Raw genomic sequence first — 19,698 nt, forward strand, 5'->3', positions numbered from 1 at the left:
GTGCTCCACTAATTGTACACTTTATGGCAATATGAAATTTAAAATTATGTACACTCAACTTTTTGCATTTTCCACTTTAATTGATTACCAAAAATTCAAACATGCATGCGTCCACCGAGCAAAATGACATTATTTGATTATAGTACTTAGTATAATAATATAGTACTTATACCGCGTCCGCTCTAGTGCTTGATTATAGTACTTAGTACTCCCTCCGTCCCCCATTAGCAGTCACAGTTTGACCAGGCACGGGTTTTAAGAAATGTAAAGAAAAGTTGGTTGAAAAAGTTAGTGGAATGTGGGACCCATTTTTTTATATTGGTTTTATAATAAAATGTGAGTGAAGTGAGTTAGTGGAATGTGGGACCTACTACCATTTATGGTAAAAATGAAGTATGACTCTTAATTGGGGACGGACCGAAATGGAAAAGTGTGACTCTTAATGGGGGACGGAGGGAGTATAATACTTATACTACTTTCTCAATCTCGTTAGAAGTAACAAAATATTTTTAGCATGACAGTATTATTTAGGTGAAGATAATAAAGTGACATAGAATAAAATAAAAAAGTAAAAAGAGAATAACATAACAAAAAACAAGAAGAAAATAAATTTTGTGAGTAAAAAAAGATAGTGGATAGAGAATATCCTTTTAGTATGAGTTTATATAAATGGTTAAACTAAAATCACTATTTGATGTGATCTTTATTATAAAATGAATTTAAATTTAGTATAAATGGTTGAAAATACTCTAAAAGATTTAAAACTGGACCAATTCGAGTTCCAAACTAAAATTTATCTATACTTCTAATGATATGCTATAATTTGTTAGAGATGTATGCGAGTCGTGAAATGCATGTTATGTTATTTATTTTGTTTGGCCTTACATGATTAAACATATTAAATAATATGTCGAATGAGCTTACTATTTATTAGTGGTTAATTATTGCGTTCATTGTCGAGTTTTATAACTCGAATCTTGATTTGTAATCAATTACATACTAATCGGTCAAGTTAACGAATTTGTTCAATATATGTTTGAGAAAATTGATGAAAACAAGCCAAAGCAGACAAGCACACCAAAGAGACATAATCGGTCGGGTAGGTATAAGAGCATCCGCAGTGTGGCGGATGATGCGATGGACAAAGCAGACAAGCACACCAAAGGGACATAATCGGTCGGGTAGGTATAAGAGCATCCGCAGTGGGGCGGACGATGCGACGGACAATGCATCGTCCATCGTATCATCCGCCACTGTGGCATCGCGGATGATGGGTTAACATGCTCATCGTCCGTCGCATCGTCCGCCACTGTGGCATCGCGGACAATGCCACGGACGATGCGAACGCATTTTCTTTTCTTTTTTTGAATTTTTTCCAAATTTTTTTTCTTATTTAAACACCACAATTCCAACCCATTTCACACACTCCAATTTCACATCTCTTCAATTATTCTCTCTCGTCACCTCAAAAATGAATCCCGCCGACTACGATTTGAGTACATCGGATGGCTGCAGACGGGCCTTGACTCGAGCCTTGTTCGATGCCGTTAATGAAGCCGCGGCGGAATGCTTGGCACAAATGCAGCGGGAGCAGGCAGCGGCGGCGGTGGCGCGGGTCCCTCGCCCGATACAACGTCGGACGTATGCCCCGCGCGAGCACGACGTAGCCCACGAACGTCTATTCGCAGATTATTTTGCCGAGAATCCAAGGTGGGGCCCGAATGTTTTTTACCGCCGTTTTAGAATGAGCCGAGATCTTTTTTTCCGCATTGTGCACACGTTGGAGGGACGTGAGGAGTACTTCCAGTATCGGGAAGACGGGATCGGCAGACCCGGACTTACGCCGTTGTAGAAGTGCACGGTTGCGATCCGCCAGTTGGCCTACGGCACAACAGCGAATATGTTCGACGAGTACCTTCATGTCGGGGAGACAACTGGCCGCGAATGTCTCAAGACTTTTTGTAAGTTAGTTGTGGAGGCTTTTGGTGACACATATTTGCGACGCCCGACTGCTGATGATTGCCAGAAGCTGATGAGGATGCACGAGACGGTGCACGGCTTCCCCGGGATGCTAGGGAGCATTGACTTTATGCACTGGCAGTGGAAGAACTGCCCGACGGCATGGAGAGGCCAATTTACCAGCGGCTACAAGGGTAGCCACCCTACGATGATCCTGGAAGCTGTCGCTGACCAACGCTTCTGGATCTGGCATGCCTACTTCGGTGTAGCCGGGTCGAACAACGACATCAACGTCTTCAACTCGTCCACCCTCTTCACGAATCAGTGCAGGGGTCGCGCACCGGCCATCGAGTTTACTGCCAACGGCCGCAAACATCATATGGGGTACTACTTGGCCGATGACATATACCCAAGGTGGCCTGTTTTTTTGAAGACGATCAGCTGCCCAATTGGTGAGAGGAGAGTCTTGTTTGCGGCAAAGTAGGAGTCCGCGCGGAAGGATGTGGAGCGGGCTTTTGGGGTGCTCCAATCGCGGTGGGCAATCTTGAAAGGTCTAGCGCGTTTCTAGTACAAGAAAGTCATCGCCGACGTCATGTATGCATACATCATCATGCATAACATGATAGTCAAACAAGAAGTTGGACATGTCACCGATTGGGTGGATGATGAAGCCAGACCTAGCTCCAGCACGACGACCCCGCCTGTCACTCGAGGATTACCGATGGGCTTCGGTGAGGTTCTACAGCGACAGAGCTCAATTCGCAGCCAACAAGACCATACTCAGCTCATGACCGACATGATTGAAGAAGTTTGGAACCGCAACCGCCGTTGAGAATTTGTAGTTTTTTTTTATTTCGTATTGTAATGTTTTAATTTTAATGAAATTAAAAAAAAAATTCCAAATTTTGAAGTATTTAAATATTTAAATAATAGATAAAATGTTTAGGGCGTCGCTTAGGGCGGGCTATAGTCCGACCCACTGCAGGTGGAATGGGCGGAGGATAAAATGCTGACGTTGTGTGCATAGGGCGTCGCTTAGGGCGGGCTATAGTCCGTCTCATTGTGGATGCTCTAACCTTGAAACCACCTGGTCTGGTAGCGGATGCAGAGTGAGAATGGACCAAATAAGTCACCCGACCGGATAGGTTCCTCGCGTTCCAGACCATAAAATTATGTGTGTTGCAAGACCAATAAAATGGAGTTCAAACAACAAATTTGATAAATATTAAAAAAGTACTCCATATGGCACATCGCACGATCTTTAAATGTTGAATGAAGTAAAATAAAATTTGCATTGGGGCTTAAATAATCTGAGTAAACATAGGACGAGAAAAATAGAGAGAGGTTAGTCTAAGGTACTAAAGTTATTAATGGACAAGATTTTATGATTTAGGGGAAAAACAACTTCTATTTGTGTTCAAATGCACAGGAAAAAGCAACTTTTTCACTGCAGTGCCGTTCCCATGCTTCTCTCAATTGTGCTACTTGGATTCAGCCGGAGTGTATTCCCCGATGATCTTATTGAATTCTTCATCAAACTCCTTGCCCAGCTCTATCGCTTCAGCCCTGTGCTTGCGCTTCACTTCGGATCTTCGCTCTTCATGGACTTTCATCAGATTGTCCCTCTTGTTGACAAACTCGTCCATCTTTTTGTCACACTTTGATCAGGTACGTATTTTAAGAAATGTAATGATAAATGAGTTGAAAAAATTAGAGAAACGTAGTTTAAACTTTTATGTACTTCCTCCGTCCCATATAAATAGACCATTTAGGGTTGACGCGAGTTTGAATGCTTAATTGTTAAAGTAAAAGAGAATGAGAAAAGTAGCTGAAATTGTATAGTGGATGGTGAGACCCATAAATAATACTCCCTCTGCCCGCCATTAAATGTCCCACTTTTTCTTTTTCGTCCGTCCGCCAATAAATGTCTCATTTCACGTTAACCATATTTGGTAAGTGTATTCCACATTCCACTAACTCATTCTACTCATATTTTATTATAAAATCAATATATAAAAGTAGGCCACATTCCACCAACTTTTCTACTCATTTTACCTCATAAAGTCAAACAATTTCTTAAAAACTGTTCCGGTCAAATATGAGACATTTAATGACAGACGGAGGGAGTAAAGTAAAGAGAAGAAAAAAAAGTTGTTATAAATGAATATGGATTATTTGTATGGAACAAAAAAAAAGGAAATATGATTTATTTTTAAAGCGCGGATGGAGTATTAGTTAATAAAATGTGAGTGTGAATGAGTTAGTTGAATATGGGGTCAACTACTAAAAATACTAAAAAGGGAAATATGATAAATAAAATGAAATGTGACACGTTTTATGGGACTGATGAAAATTGAAAAATGCGACATACTTTTTGGGACTGGGCATGAGTATAAAAATTTGAAGGACTCTTAATTCAATGTTGGCACTATTTGTGTATGTGTGATGTTTTGTTGGGAGTTCGTTCATGAGCACGTGTCATTTCTAATCTTTTGAATATGTACTGATTTACGACGAGAGTTTTGTTAGATGAAGCTAAATAGACGAGACTATCGAGGAGTTGTTTTTCTTGGGAGCATATTCTACTCTGTTTGATTACTTCATTTTTCTGGGTAAATAGGCTAATATCTTGTGAAACAGAGGGACGGACACAATTCATCAAACTTAGTAACAAATGTGATTGCTTTCGACTTTCTCTGCGGTTTTCTTTGGTTCTATATATTGATTACACCATTCTCTTGTATTCGTTCATATGCCTGTTATGCAACCTAAGTATATTCTTCATGGAAATTTAGCTTGGCTCGATATGGTACAAAAAATTATTCATTCAGATCATCATTAAATGTCTCATATTTGATCATCTCAGGTTTTGAACAATTATTTAACTTTGTGAAAAAAATAGATACTAACAGTTAGTAGACAGTGTATCCTATTTTATATATTAGTTTTATAATAAAATGTGAGTAGAATGAGTTAATGGAACGTGAGTCTATTTACCAAATATGAAGCAAATGAGACATTTATTGGCGGACAGTGGGAGAAGATGAAAATGGTGATTAAATGGATTAAACTAGCTGGCTGATCTGGTTATATATCTTGGTCTTGGCTGTCAAAACAAGAAAGTTGTAAGCAAAGCAGATGATTTAAATTAGCTCTATGAAAGCATTAGTAAGTCATAGTTAAAGCGATAATTTTGTTGTAACATTTGTTGTCTTGCAGCAATATTCCCTCCTTGCAGCATGAAATCACAAAGTCCAGCAACAAACAAAACAAATTAACCAACTGTGTTTTTTCGAAACACAATGCCATCTCTTACATTACATCGTCTATACCAATGTTTGGTCCTACTCCTCCTCGCACTCGCCGCCCTCTCCAACTATATACATTCACTATACTCCCCACCACCCTTTCCAAAAAGATGGAGGTGTCAATGCGCCCCAACCGAATTAGAAGCGGTTACGAGCCATCCGACACGGAAAACGAGCACGAGTACGAACACGAACACGAGTACAACAATGGCATCGCGTACGACCATATACGCAGCAGAAGCCCTCTGCCTACCTCCACTCCGAGCCCTGCTCGGAGAAGGCACAGCAAGTCCCCTTACCGACCGCGCACCAACGCTGATCTCCCGCGCAGAACCTACTCTGATCTCCGCATGTCCGTCTCCCAACGCAGGCACGCCAACGGGAACGAAGACTGCCCCTTCTCGCAATCCGAGCGCAGGACTAATAATATCCACCGCAACGAGAGCCCATTCTCAGCATCCGAGCGGAGGAGATACGCTTCTCCTTTAAAGGACGACGCGAGTCTAGGGCGGAAGGAGCGGTCTAGTGGCTACAGCAGAAGGGCCGCATCCGCTCCCCGGTCGAGGCTGAGGCCGAGAAGCAAGGAGATGAACATGGAAGACCAGAAGCTGCCTTCTGTTGGAGAGATCAATGAAATGGTCGCCAATGCTAACATGAGGTCCAATGGAGGAGGAGTTAACTTAGACAGCATGGACTCCATCTTCTTTTCCCGCGCAGCGAATCAGCCGTCTGCTCTGCCTAAGCCGCCCGGTAGAAGCTCTGCCTCTTCCACTAATCGGAATTCTAACTGGAGCTCTCTTATGAGCAGGCAGAGTAGTAACATAAGTGACACAAGCGGGCGGACGAGTGGCAGCACTGCCAGATTCGTGGCGAGCAGAAGGAAGAATCAGTCAGAAACGACATGGTTTCTGTGCATCAAGAAGGGCTCTTGCAAGACCTCTAACAAATCGCCGGTGAAGGAGAGGCCATTCAACGAGGCTTCTTTTATTAGTAAGGCGGTCGTGGTTGAGAGCTTGAGGCCGCTCTGGGCTGATAAGCATCAGCCTCTTACCTTGACCGGATTCGCTTGCCACAAGAATGAAGCTCAGCTTCTTCTCCAGCTCGTGAGTAGTTTCGTTCGTGTACGGATTATAATCAAATGAACATAAATTTAAAGGCCGTGTCAATGATTGCTTTTTTGTTGATTGTGCTACCAGGCGAACAGTGAAATGTTTCCGCATATTTTGCTCAAAGGTCCGCCCGGTACTGGTAAGAAGGCTCTCACGTTGGCTCTTCTCCGCGAGCTATATGGTGATCCTGTTTGGAATGTAAGGTTTCTTTTTTTTTATCATGACATAATTGTAATGGAAAAATTGGATGCCTAATTAGCTAAAAATGTGTTTTCTCTGATATGCAGATATCTCATGACTTGAGATACTTTCACATTTTGGTAAGTGTATGAAGATAATTAACCTTTTGTTGCTATTTTCTTAAATTTTGTGTCAATCTTGAGTTATATGAACAGGAATCGAGGCCGATCCAAGTAGTCGTCCCTGTAAGTTCGAGTCCTCACCATGTGGAACTCAATGTCTACACAGAGTCCAAAGCCGCATATGCACTGACAGCTCTAGTGAAGCAAATCAGTAGCGAGTATGCCGTCATTCCTGAAATCAGTGTAGCTCCTAACAAGGCACATTACAAAGGTCTATGTCTATTCATCCAAAAATTTCTACCAATTTCATCAAATTATTAACAGTTTTTATTTGCAGTATTGGTTCTATATGATGTTGACAAGGCTGCAGAGAACATACAACATCTCATAAAATGGATCATGGACTGTTACTCGGATTGTTGCAAACTTATCCTTTGCTGCGAGGACGACACAGACGTCCTCGACTCTGTCAAGAGCCGCTGCAAAATCATCAATATCGAACCCTCCACAACTCATCAAGTAAGTGCATAAATTTTTATGCATCAATAACTTCCTATTTCAACAAAATTTTAAAGCTTTAGTGTATTCGACTTAGGTAATGGAGGTCCTCATCCAGATTGCCAAGAAGGAAGGTTTTGAACTATCCACAGGTTTTGCTTCAAAGATTGCAAACAAATCAAAGCAAAATTTGAGGAGAGCAATCATGGCACTTGAAGCATGCAAATTGCACAAGTAAGACAATGACTAAGATAAATATGTTGATATTACTGTTTTCAGTGCAAATGAAACAAATTAATATTTCATTTTTCAGCTATCCTTTTGCAGATGACCAACACATACCCGTTGCGTGGGAAGAGGCCGTTGTGGAACTTGCTGCCGACATTTTGGCAGATCCTTCTCCAAAGAGGTAGGTAGCCCAACTCTTCCATTTTATAGAAAAACTAAACATTTTATCCACTCATATATTAACATCTACATATCCTCTGACTAAACTTGTTTAGGTTATTGACTGTGAGAGGAAAGATTCAAAAAATTCTGGCAGATTTTGTCCATCCAAAACTAGTACTCCTGGTAATTTATCGATCAGATCATATACATTACTTGAAAACTTATGTCTAACTTACTTTTTTCCCAGAAACTCGTTGAACAACTCCTCCGAGGAGTCGATGCCAGTTTGAAAAGGGAAATATACTATTGGTATGCATACTATGTAAGTCTAATGCTCTTTACTTCACCACTCTTGTTTCATTTGAGACTTATCTAAAAGAGCAAACACAGACATAGGAAAATGAAAAAGAAACAATGTCTTATGATTACTTGTGCAGGATAAGAGACTCCCTAGTGGAGCAAGTGCTTTACTCAAGTTAGAAGGTAACTATGTTTCCAATATTTATGGCTATGATAATACTAACATGTAATTAATCAATGGTAGATTTTGGCGTTGCAGAATTTGTGGCAAAGTTTATGAGCATATACAGGAAGAGTTCCAACAATCGGCGTTAGTTAATCTGTACTGCATGGAGAAGATACACTGCATTCAGCCATGGGGAAGGGGAAGGGGAAGGGGAAGAGTTCCCTATTTCTAAGAAGAGATATATACAAATGTGAAGAGCCGAGAACAGTCGACCAATTTTTTTTCGATTAACATGATTTAATCGGTCCCTGCTGATATGCCTTTGTATAACTCCTTTATTTCAGATAAGGCATGATCGATCGATACATTGGTATCTCAGATACAAATTATCACGAAATACTACGATTGACCACGCACATTTAGTGGTTGTACAAATAAGAGCATGGAAGACAATTTTTATGAGATTCATTTTTTTCAGAAATTGTAATTTTATGAGTTTAAGTGCTTCGCTCTAATAATACACTAAACTCCATCTACGTCAATAATGCACGCTTAATGCTTTGATCTTATCGAAGATAATAGAAGTTGTGCATTGTATGTACACAAATCTCATGCATCACTATCTTAATATGCAAAGATTAAAACAAAATAGATATGTGTATATGCACGATGCCAAATCTAAGGATTAGAAACCAATGACATTTGATGAGAACAAACCAAGTTAGTTGTCCACTTGTCCTAATGAAACAAGACAAAGCATGTCTTAGCAAAAAGGACGGATAATCCCAGAAGATGATTCATCAATAATCTCATTTTTTTTGGTCTTAGATGATTAACCACAACGATTGAGTTTTGGCATGGTTTGGAAAATTAACACATAGCCAGTTGTTGCGATGGTCCAAAAGACTGCTGTATCGGCTTAGCCATTGTACTTTCAATCATTTTTTTTTGTATGCGTGTAAGCTCATGGGGAAAAAGGTTGCTATATTTGATATACACTTGATAAACCTATGTTTTTGTACTGCAAACCACACATGAAGAAGAACAAATGTTATTTTCTTCGTTTCATTAGAGATCTGGAATAAAACATTTGTTTGGTAACCCCGTTCGGAACTATTTGCTTGACAATGACATAATTCTTCATTGGGCATTGGGCATTAGTTCCAATACCAATACCATCGTCTATTCCAATGTTTAGTCCTCCTATGAGGGACATGCATCATCTATCCCAATATCTCATTACATTTGTTTCATTGAAAAACGTCGCATGAGGGACATGCGTAGCACATTATCTAGGAAGTTTAAAAAACACAATACATTTATGGAATTGCATTAGTGTCCTAGCACACAAAAAGAAATAACCCGGCTAGGAGCGATAATTTATGGTGGAGATATTGGAACCAACCTTTAATCGAACCTCTCATTGGACATCTATTACGCAAGGTACAAGTATATGGATAGTCATGCACATATGGATGCGGAAAATTATCCAAAAAATTGTGGGAAATTAATTTAAACAAGCAAATTAATCCAAGCAACATGTGTAACAGAAAAGTAGTGGTAGTGCTAGCAATGGCGATGGTGATAGTAGTAGTAGTAATAGTAACCGGTAGTTATCCTAAATCTGTTGTTGAAAATGATAAGACAAAGTTTAGTATGATAGATAACTTATCTATTTTGAAATTATGACCAAAAATGAGTTAAAATGAGTATTCGTTTATTAAAAGCAAAACAATCGCAAGTGTAGATTAGCTTATAAACAAGTGATATACAGTCTATAATGGAAATGCATGTATTTTAAGGAGCGAAATTAGATCCAACATCAAATTTATTCTCAAACTAGTAATTCAGTTTCTAGTTAGTATACATTAGCTTAATAAGGAAATACTACTATATAGATACAACCCTCTAGAATTCATGCAATCCTAAAATTCAACAAAAAAAACATCATTCAAACAGCAATCACCCCTCATTTGATTACAAACCTGAAGAATTCTTGATGCATTTATAGCACCTAAGAATATACAACATCCATCTACACTTCACACTAAACTCCAAGCAAAAAGATCCAAAGTTATACCAGAAAATGTGACCCACAAACCGAAGTCCCATTTCCAAAAGTATCATTAGTGTAGGCGGAATTAGATGAAGTGAATCCCATATGTGAAGTCGCATTATTTGGAATGGGATTATCATACATTGAGAAGAATGAATCAAGAGTGTTTAAGAATGAAGGACAAAATCTCTTGGGAAACTTGGTGGGCCCTCTCTAAGTGAATGAAGTGATGGCCATCAAGTATGACGATCTCATGATCTGGAACTATAGTTTTGAAGGTGGAGCTCTGTATATACTCCTTTGTACCACCGCTTTTAAATCCCATATCCTTGTCCCCCACAATCAGCTTCGCTGGAACTCCGATCTTCGCCCCTTGCCACGCCGCCAGCACCTCCCAATTCCTATCATCAATTACAAACCTAATTTATAATCAATTACATGGATAGATTAACTGATTAAGAGCATCCGCAATGGTCGGCTAGCGACCGGCTAGCCGATTCGTCGCGCTAGCCGATCGGCTAGCCGAACCATTGCGACCGGCCAGCGCGAAATCGGCGAGCGCATCGGCGTGGGCTGGCCGATCGCTCGTCGCTAGCCGATCCGCTGGCCGATCGGCTAGCCGCCATTGCAGGGGCCCGATCGGCCAGCGGTGTTTTCCGATTTTTTTTTTTTTTTAAAACCTATATAAACGCGATTTTCGTTTCATTTTCATTTGCACCACTTGTTTTAACGAGTTTTCTCTCTCTCTAACTTTCTGTTCAAGAGCATCATCGAGCGATGGATCACGCGGGTGGTAGCGGTAGCGGTAGTGGTGGGGATCCTGAGGAGTACGAACGGAGGATGAACGAGGCTATGGAGGCCTACATGAACCGCGGGATGGAGCGGTACATGCGTATGGTGGAACAGCAGGCGATACCTCGCCCTCCTCCACCAGTTGTCCACCACCGAGCAGTGATTGATCGGGATCACGTAGCTGCACATCAGCGGCTGTACGAGGACTACTTTGCAGAGTACCCGCGGTTTCCGCCAACATGTTCCGGCGGCGTTTCAAAATGCGCAGGGAGTTGTTTATGCGCATCGTTAGGGCATTGGAGCGTCAATATATGTGTTTCCGCTTCAGGCACGATGCGGCTGGCAGACCCGGCCACACCCCTATCCAAAAGTGCACGGCGGCAATCAGGCAGTTGGCCTACGGAGGCGCGGCAGACATGTGGGATGAGTACCTCCATATCGGTGAGTCGTCAGCCCTGAAATGTCTGAAGGAGTTCTGTGGGGGCGTGATCAGCATTTTCGGTGAGCAGTACCTTCGAAGCCCTACTCCCGAAGATTGTCAGAATTTGATGCAGATGCACGGGGAGAAGCATGGGTTCCCCGGGATGTTAGGCAGCATAGACTGTATGCATTGGGAGTGGAAGAACTGTCCGACTGCCTGGAAGGGGGCCTACACGACCGGCTACAAGTCAAAGAACCCCACGATAATCCTCGAGGCCGTAGCTGATTACCGGCTGTGGATCTGGCATGCGTATTTTGGGGTAGCCGGGTCGAACAACGACCTCAACGTCCTGAACTCGTCTCCCCTCTTCAACGAGAAGTGCCAGGGCGTCGGTCCAGCCGTCTCATTCGTGGCCAACGGCAACCGGCATGATATGGGCTACTACTTGGCGGATGGGATATACCCTCGGTGGCCGGTCTTTGTGAAGACGATCCGACAAACAAGTGATGAAAAGAAGGCCTACTTTGCGCAACGACAGGAGTCGGCGCGCAAGGACGTGGAGCGCGCATTTGGTGTGCTCCAGTCTCGATGGGCGGCAATCAAGGGCCCAACGCGTTTGTGGGATGTCGGATGCGTTTCCGAGATAATGGACGCCTGCATTATCCTGCACAACATGATCGTCGAAGACGAAGGCGTACAACTGACTAGTTGGGTCAGTGACGATGAAGCCGGTCCAAGCCACGGAACGGCCACCCCTAGTGTGCGACAGGGGGTACCCCTCGATGAAGCCGGCCGACTCAAGGAATTTGCCAGCATGCGCCAAGTGGATACTCATATTCAACTCCAAAAGGATATAATTGAAGAGTTGTGAGCACGGAGGACTGCACGACGATAGTTTTTTTTCTTTATTATGCATGTACTTTTTTTTTTATCTATGTAACTTTTTAAAATGCAATTAATGAATTTTCCCGTACACGTGTCTAAATTTAATTCCGTATTTTAATCGTAATTTTAATTCCGTAAATCTAGTATATTTTGAATTGTTTTTATTGCGGCTGGCCTATGGCTGGCCTAAATCTGACGTGGCAGGTGGTTTTTTTAGTGTTGATGACGTGGCAGAGGAGAGAATGGCTGGCCTATGGCTGGCCTACCGACCATTGCGGATGCTCTAACACAGACTCACAAGTCTAGGGCTCGATAATAGTTGAATCCGCCAGTGAACCCGGACTCTTGGAATTTATCGGCAAACACCTGAATCTCCTCCTCCGTGATCCACGGCGGCGTCACCGCCGGCGTCTCTAGGTAATCGACGATTTCCATTCCAGGAGGCGCAATTAGCATCTCCGCCTTGTTGATTAGCAGGAATTTCTTCATCACCGTCGCGCAATCGTACCTCGACAGCGCCCTCTCCGCTCTCCCCGCTTCCTGGAACTGGCAGATGTAGAATTCATCTCCAAACATCTGCCTCATCGATTCAAGCGGTTTGACATCAGTAAAGCGCGGAGCGAAGGGAACGGAGAGAGCGACGATTCCTCTGACTCGATCGGGGCGGAGCAAGGCCAGATGCCAGGCGGCGACGGCTCCCCAGTCCGTCCCCACGACGTACGCCTGTTGAGAGGAGAAGTGGTCGAGGAGGGAGATGAGATCGGCGGTGATGTGGAACCAAGTGTAGGAGGAAGGAGAGAGAGGGGCGTCGGAGTCGCCGAAGCCTCGCAGATCGGGAGCGACGGCGTGGAAGCCGTGAGCGGCGAGGAAGTCGATCTGACGGTGCCAAGAGAACCACGTCTCCGGGAAGCCGTGGAGGAGTAGCACCAACGGTCCAGATCCTTTCTCAGCTACGTGCATCGATATTCCGTTGCCTTTTACTGTTTGATGATTTACATCTATTCCCATCATCATCATCATCGTCCGCCGCCGCTTGCTTCTAATCTCGCTCTACTTTAAATCTCAATCAACGACTCTTGTGTTTGCTATTTCCGGTGGACTAATAAATTTATTAGTGCTGTACATTTTAATAGTATTAAAAAAAGCTTCATTCATTATCACTCTCATATTTTTCCCTCTAAACTGCAAGAAATTTATTTTATTAATAGTATTACATAAATTAAAAAGTAATCTTTTCTAAGCTATAGAAAAACGACGTAAAGATAATTCTCCCCGTTTCATAAAAATATGTGCATATGATATATCACGAGATAAAATTAGTGAAATAAAAAAGAAAATGAGAGATTAATTAAAATAGTGATAGTGGATATTGGACCTTATTATTATTTATTATTTGTGTTTTAATAATGGTATACGTCATAAAATAACTTGATGTGTATGGTAATAAACTGAAATAATTTTTCATAAATGCAAATGTCCATATTTTTATGGTATAACGAAAATAGATTGTCCATATATTTTTATGCTACGAGGGAGTATTATATCCACATGTTATGGAAAAATATGTTGTACTTCCTTTGTCTCCTAAAAATAGAAACTTTTTTTGTCCTCTAAAATAGAAATTTTTTATTTAAGGAAATTTATTTCTCTCTAATAAGGTGAGATCTATTTTTCACTAACACACTTTTCTTTCTATCTCTCTTACTTTGCCAATTTTATATTAAAACTTATGTTGTTTACTTTACCAATTTTGCATTAAACTTGTGTTATTTCCAAAGTTTCTATTTTTGGGGTAGGAACATACTCCCTCCATCCCACAAAGATTGTCCCATTTTTCTATTTCCGTCCGTCCCACAAAGTTTGTCTCATTTCAATTTACCATTTTTTGTAGTGGACCTCATATTCCACTAACTCATTCATACTCACATTTTATTATAAAACTAATACTCCCTCCGTCCCGGAGTATTAGACTCACTTCTTTTGGGCACATGATTTAAGGAATTGATATTTAAATAGTTAAAGTGGAGAGAGTAAAGTATGAGAGGGGGAAAAAGTAGGGGAGAGAAGAGAGAAAAAAGTAGGTGGAGAATAAAATAAGATAGATGCTTTTTGCTAAAAAAGGAAACGAGTCTAATATGTTGGGATATCCCAAAAAGGAAAGTTGGTCTAATACCTTGGGACGGAGGGAGTACTTTAAAAGTATGACCCACATCCCACCAACTTTTTCAACTCATTTTTTATTACATTTCTTAAAACTCGTGCCGGGTCAAAGTAGGACTATCTTTGTGGGACGGAGGAAGTATTATCTCTTCTGAAATTAAGATTGATAAAAGAATAGGACAAAAGTTACAAAATTAAAACTCATATGAAGAATGTTATTTGAGTCATGTATGTGACACTACTACTTTAACTTCCGTTGCTATGTTTTATCATCATCCGTCAATAATTTAAATTGTTAAGTAGATAAACAACATAAGAACGACAAGAAAATTGCATCCTTAAATAGATAAAAGACAGACTGATCAATCAAGAGAAAATGTGTAGTAATTGTAAACTGGTTTGGTATCAGAGTAATAACGCGATCGAGTAATGGCTCTTTTATTAAAACAAATTAACTTTAGAAATAAGGAGAGATACCCAAATGCCATATATTTATAGTTTAAACAAACAAAAGTATCATGATCATTTTTCAAAACCTTTCACTTCCCATAATATGATAATAATCACAAGAATCAAAAAATATTTCCACTTCCCCAAGCATCACAAACTCTATTACCTTCATTTCGACAAATATATAATGAAAGAAGTTTGTAGCAACGAAACTAGTGTTAATAAATGTTGCAAGCAGAAATGACAGAGGAAATCTGTTTGATCAAAATCTTGGAGATTCAAGATAGTACTTTGCCCTTTGCAGTAGTTGGTCTATAAGTAAAAGGGCTAATACAGCATATTAACATAAATTATCATCCATTGATTTTGAAAATCCAACTAAGCATAGTAATATTAATAGCACAGGATAAGATAAGAGGTGGTGTGCTAAAGAAGACCTTGCACCAATGACTGAGCTGCAAGAGCTTTTATTCCAGCCCTGATATCCATAGCCATCATTGTGCATTCCTTGGCCATTGCCTCATTCCCTTCCTTCTCCCTCTTTGCTGCTGCTATCTTCTTTTGAATCAATGCAATATGTCTCTCATTCATTTCTATCACCTCCTCAATCCTCTCATTAGCCTCCCTGCACTTTGCTGCCTTTTCCTTCACCAACAAGTATTTCTCAGCATCCTTGTTTGCCTCGTAAATCCTCTCCACCTTCTCGAGAATCCACCGCACGTTGAACTTCTGCTTCTCATAATGGTAGAGCTCGTCAAGCATTTCGTTTATCTCAGCGTACGCGATTTCAGCCAGCTTCCTCTGCTTGAGCCTTTGGTATATGTTGCACAGGCGCTCGAGGAAGAGGGAGACGATGATGGAAGGAGACTTGACTCTGCTCTCTGCAGTGATATCACCATACTTGTCGAATATAGCTCCAACTAAAGCAGCAATCTCCGGCTTCACTTTGTGGCCACGGATGCACAGAGCAGACTCCACTCCATCTTCGTCATCATCATCTTTAGGCCTTTTAGCAAACTCTGTCAAGTTAAGGCTACGGGAGGCGCTAAGGCAGCGGTTGTTGGTTGAAGGACCATCGTAGGTTTTGCACTTCGTTAGGATATGCTCGTCGTGTGGCACCACCACCCCCGGAGGCTGAAATTGGCCATCCACGTCGCGTTGAGGAGGCACGACATTGTTCTCAGAAGCCTCAATTTTGTCTGCATCATCTTCGGGCCCTACAGCAGTCTTCCACGGAAGCTGAAAATGGCAATCTCCGTCGAGTTGAGAAGAATTGACATTGCTCTCAGAAGAGATATCAGCAATCTCTGTCTTCACTTCCTCTGCATTCTCTTTGTGGCCTGTAGAAAACTCTGTGGAGTTCAAACACGAAATGCTCGAGGGATCATCGTGTGTTTTGCTCTTCTGGATGACTGCTGACATATCCGGTAGAGGCTGAAAATGGCCATCTAAGCCTTGCTGAGGCACTTCAGCTTGTGAAGTGTTTGTGGCGCAGAGGCCATCCGTATCCGTGGTGTGCTGAATGAGAGGATCAGGAGAGACCGGTGACTCAGGTTGTCTGAGAACTCGTAACGCTGGTCTAAAGACGAGGCTTGGGGTGATGCTTCGCGCAGATATAGGGAAAAACACTGGAGCGGCTGACGACAGTCTCGTTGGGCACCTAGAACGCAAAGGATTGTCCTACACAGATAGAGGAAGTGCAAATTTATGTAAACAAGAACATAATAAAGGTATTTCAATTTTCAAGTAGCAAAATTATGCAGAATATCAAGCATTAGTTCACTTTTCTCTAGAGTTGGTTAGTTTTTGCTTGAGATTAACAACAATATTTAGATCTTCAAACATATAAAGTTGCTTATGTGAAAAAGACCTTATTTCTTTCTCAAATAACATGGATCCAGGAAAGCAAAAGAATTTCTTCACATTTATGGTTGTTATCTTCAAACTCACAAAATAAGCACAATACTAAACTAAATATGGATAACATGAACAATTTTTCTTTACATCTTTAAATTATGAGAAGTTTTAACCACTGAAAATGGTAGAAAGAGGGATGGAACCGGCAAATGTTTCTTCATTACATTATTTCTCACTGAAAATAAAATAAATTAAAAAGAAAAGGAGTGTAGCTTTTTTCGAACCTGAGTAGGAAGGGTTTCTTGGGGTGGTGCTTTTCTCTTTCTTCCTGGTGTTGCTCCTTTCATCTGGATGAGGAAAATCGAAAATGGAGGTAAGAGTGAAAGGGGGGTTTGGGTTTGGGTTTTGGTTTGGGGGATTATGGTTTTACTCACACAGAAATGAAATGGGATTGCTTCTTTTAGTTCCTCCAATAAGGATCATTTTACTCCTATTTTTGGCAATGCTTGTTTCAGTAAGTATAACCAGGTGTCGTCTTACTATTGCATGCATTCCAATGCAAAAGGTGTGTATTTTCACTGATTTGATTTGATTCCTCAGCTGATCAACACTCTTGTCCTTTAGTGATTAAATACGATGTAATACACCTTAGTTAGATTTTTAACATCAACTTAAATGGCAATGAAGAAATATAGGATTAAGAGTATCAACTTTGAAGAGTGAATTTTAATGTGTGGATCAAGCACTCACATATAGACCTGCCCAAGGTTTACCGAACCGATAGTTAAAATCGAAACCGTAACCAAACCGTGAAAATTTACCCGAACCGAAATCGTCAATTTTTGAACCGTGGTTCGGTTCAGGTTCAAAAAATTTGAACCGAAACCGTGCCGGAACCGTAAAAAACCACTGGAAAACTGTGAAACCAAGCCGGAACCGCAAAAAACCAACGGTTCGGAACCGTGAAAAACCGCCGGTTCAGAACCAAAACCGAAACCGTAACCATGAAATACCCTCGCGTTTCGATTCCGGTTCGGCAATTTCCAAAACCGGAACCGGCGGTTCCGAACCGTAACCGCCGATTCCGGAACCGTGGGCACCTCTACTCACATATTTGTAGTCTTGTAGATACCAAAACAAGTCATTGAATAATTTGACAGGGAAAAAATGAACTGAAAAATCGAAAGGTGAAACAAAAACGCTAAATATCGATTTTTAATAAAGTTGTTTTATGTTATAAGATAATGAATCAATAAATTAATTGTGGATGAATAATTTGATCATGAAAGCTATGTATCCTAGTAATTAAATTGTGACATCCCTAACCCAAAACATGCATCAATTTGCATATTGAAATACATTCATTTATCATTGCATATATATAATGTTATTTACATTTATGCGTGTATAACCCAAAACATGCATCAATTTGCATATTGAAATACATTCATTTATCATTGCATATATATAATGTTATTTACATTTATGCGTGTATATGCGTGTATGTGTACGTGACCTTAAATAGCTAATTTAAATGTGTGCATATGTAATAATGCGTGTGTGTGCATGGGAGAGTTTTAGTACATGGAAATATATAATACTCTCTCCGTTTCTTTATAGTTGAGGCGGAACTTTTCGGCACGGAGTTTTAGAAATGAATGTTGGGTATGTTAAATAAATAGATAAAAAAGTAAGAGAGAGGAAAAGTGATAAGGCTCGTTTCATGCATTGCTTTAAGGTTAAAATTCTGTGCATTTGGGGCGCTAATGTGCGTTTATGAGTTCAGTTGCGTAGTAAATCTGCTGGACCTAGGAAGTTGCTGTTACCTAACCTGGCAGATGCAAAAGAGATGGAATTGAAGTAAAAATCAGAAGTCGTCGTTCGGACCCGGGAGAATCAAAAGTTGGCGACAGGAGCAGAATGGAGCATGAGCATATTATTTTAAAGAGTCTTGTTCAAGGGCAAAAGCGTCTAATTACCAGAGGGATACCCTAGGGATCAGAGCCTCACATATATAAAGAGCTCAACCTTGAAGAACAAGACAACCACTTCTACTCACACTCTTAGCTCAAGCTTTCGTTCCATGCTTTAGTTCCACACTTCAAATTTCTCATTTCGTTTGCTGCGCTCTTGGAGATGGAGGATTCTGACCACTGTGGTTCTCATCATCGTTATTTTGCTGCTGTGTAACACCGCCTTGTGAAGGCGAAGAAACAATATTTACTTGTTTTCGTTTAGTACTTGTTGGTTTTTAAGTTTCATAACTCTAGTTCTTACTTTGATCTACTGGATTCGAACCTATTTCTCTTTATTATGGAAGGTTATGTTGGTTTCGGTTGCATATCGCTGAGTTGATGTTTATTCCTTGATTTTAGCTTTCGTTATTATTGATTGTTGGATGTTTGGAGCTGAGATCTGTTGGTTTGTTGTTGGAGGTTGGGATTTGCGTATGGAGATGTCTGGATTTGTTGAAACGTGATGTATTTGAGTTGGAGTTTCGCGTATTTGGTGTTTGCTGTTTACGTTGTGCATGATTATGGCTGTTTACTTTCTGTTTCTGCATTCTTTAGGTTTAGTAGCGTAGATCTGTTAGTTTAGGCTTTAATTTCTCGTTTTAAGTCTGGATCTAAAGTTTGCTCTGTTTTCATGGTGTTTAATACTCTGTTTTATCTGATATTCTCGTTTGATTCCCGAAGAAGATGAAGTTGTTGGTAGTTAGAACCAGATCTGCTTTATGTCAGCACTTTTCAGCATGTACTTTACTTTTCTGCATTGTCCTCTAGACCCTGTCAGTACGATCTGCTTTGTCTTTTTACTTTTCTGCATGCTTTTTCCAGACCCTGGTAGTTTAAGGAAATTTGTCTTTACTTTTCGCTTTATGCTTGTCTGTCCAAATTAGGAAAGTCCGTGTAGTTAAGTTTACTCCAGTTGTTTTAGAACTTTAAAATATCTCATTTCTCTAAGTCATGCATGTTCCGTACACTCTCGTTTCTTAGACCCAGTAGGTAGAGAAGTTTTTTCTATCTCTCAGACCCAGTAGTTTTA

General features: G+C 40.8%; 3 protein-coding genes and 1 pseudogene across 3 annotated transcripts; 2 read left to right on the top strand and 2 right to left on the bottom strand.

Annotated features, from left to right (window-relative positions):
* The first annotated feature begins 1,579 nt into the window (after positions 1–1,579).
* On the top strand, positions 1,580–2,791 carry LOC148932459 (uncharacterized; annotated as a pseudogene).
* A 2,490-nt stretch (positions 2,792–5,281) lies between these two features.
* Positions 5,282–8,181, top strand: LOC125195692 (replication factor C subunit 3-like). Its single transcript, XM_089063682.1, has 11 exons — positions 5,282–6,370; positions 6,464–6,574; positions 6,664–6,696; positions 6,772–6,949; positions 7,016–7,197; positions 7,274–7,410; positions 7,490–7,585; positions 7,680–7,749; positions 7,814–7,888; positions 8,004–8,049; positions 8,126–8,181. The coding sequence occupies exons 1-11, from the start codon at positions 5,294–5,296 to the stop codon at positions 8,179–8,181; spliced, it is 2,061 nt and encodes a 686-aa protein (XP_088919808.1). The 5' UTR covers positions 5,282–5,293.
* Positions 8,182–9,943: 1,762 nt separating this feature from the next.
* On the bottom strand, positions 9,944–13,240 carry LOC125202073 (epoxide hydrolase 1-like). Its single transcript, XM_048100394.2, has 2 exons — positions 12,485–13,240; positions 9,944–10,489 (listed from the first exon to the last, which is right to left on the bottom strand). Exons 1-2 carry the CDS (start codon positions 13,204–13,206, stop codon positions 10,246–10,248), a joined length of 966 nt encoding a protein of 321 aa, XP_047956351.1. The 5' UTR covers positions 13,207–13,240; the 3' UTR covers positions 9,944–10,245.
* Positions 13,241–15,053: 1,813 nt separating this feature from the next.
* On the bottom strand, positions 15,054–17,077 carry LOC125190790 (uncharacterized). The gene is made up of 2 exons (XM_048091612.2): positions 16,938–17,077; positions 15,054–16,476 (listed from the first exon to the last, which is right to left on the bottom strand). Exons 1-2 carry the CDS (start codon positions 16,998–17,000, stop codon positions 15,223–15,225), a joined length of 1,317 nt encoding a protein of 438 aa, XP_047947569.1. The 5' UTR covers positions 17,001–17,077; the 3' UTR covers positions 15,054–15,222.
* Between the last annotated feature and the right edge of the window lie 2,621 nt (positions 17,078–19,698).

The sequence above is a fragment of the Salvia hispanica genome, chromosome 2 (genome assembly GCF_029641045.1).
Source record: "Salvia hispanica isolate PSC_SH4W2 chromosome 2, Shi_PSC_v1, whole genome shotgun sequence".
In the NCBI taxonomy this organism is placed as follows: Eukaryota; Viridiplantae; Streptophyta; class Magnoliopsida; order Lamiales; family Lamiaceae; genus Salvia; species Salvia hispanica.

Excerpts from the sequence above, each read along its gene's own strand:
- LOC125202073 (XM_048100394.2), bottom strand. The coding sequence starts at position 13,206 with ATGATGATGATGATGGGAATAGATGTAAATCATCAAACAGTAAAAGGC. Across the intron at positions 10,490-12,484 it reads TATTATCGAGCCCTAGACTT|GAATTGGGAGGTGCTGGCGG; the intron begins GTGAGTCTGTGT and ends AATTGATGATAG.
- LOC125190790 (XM_048091612.2), bottom strand. The coding sequence starts at position 17,000 with ATGAAAGGAGCAACACCAGGAAGAAAGAGAAAAGCACCACCCCAAGAA. Across the intron at positions 16,477-16,937 it reads AAGAAACCCTTCCTACTCAG|GACAATCCTTTGCGTTCTAG; the intron begins GTTCGAAAAAAG and ends CTATCTGTGTAG.
- LOC125195692 (XM_089063682.1), top strand. The coding sequence starts at position 5,294 with ATGTTTGGTCCTACTCCTCCTCGCACTCGCCGCCCTCTCCAACTATAT. Across the intron at positions 6,575-6,663 it reads ATGGTGATCCTGTTTGGAAT|ATATCTCATGACTTGAGATA; the intron begins GTAAGGTTTCTT and ends TCTGATATGCAG. Across the intron at positions 8,050-8,125 it reads TGCTTTACTCAAGTTAGAAG|AATTTGTGGCAAAGTTTATG; the intron begins GTAACTATGTTT and ends TTGGCGTTGCAG.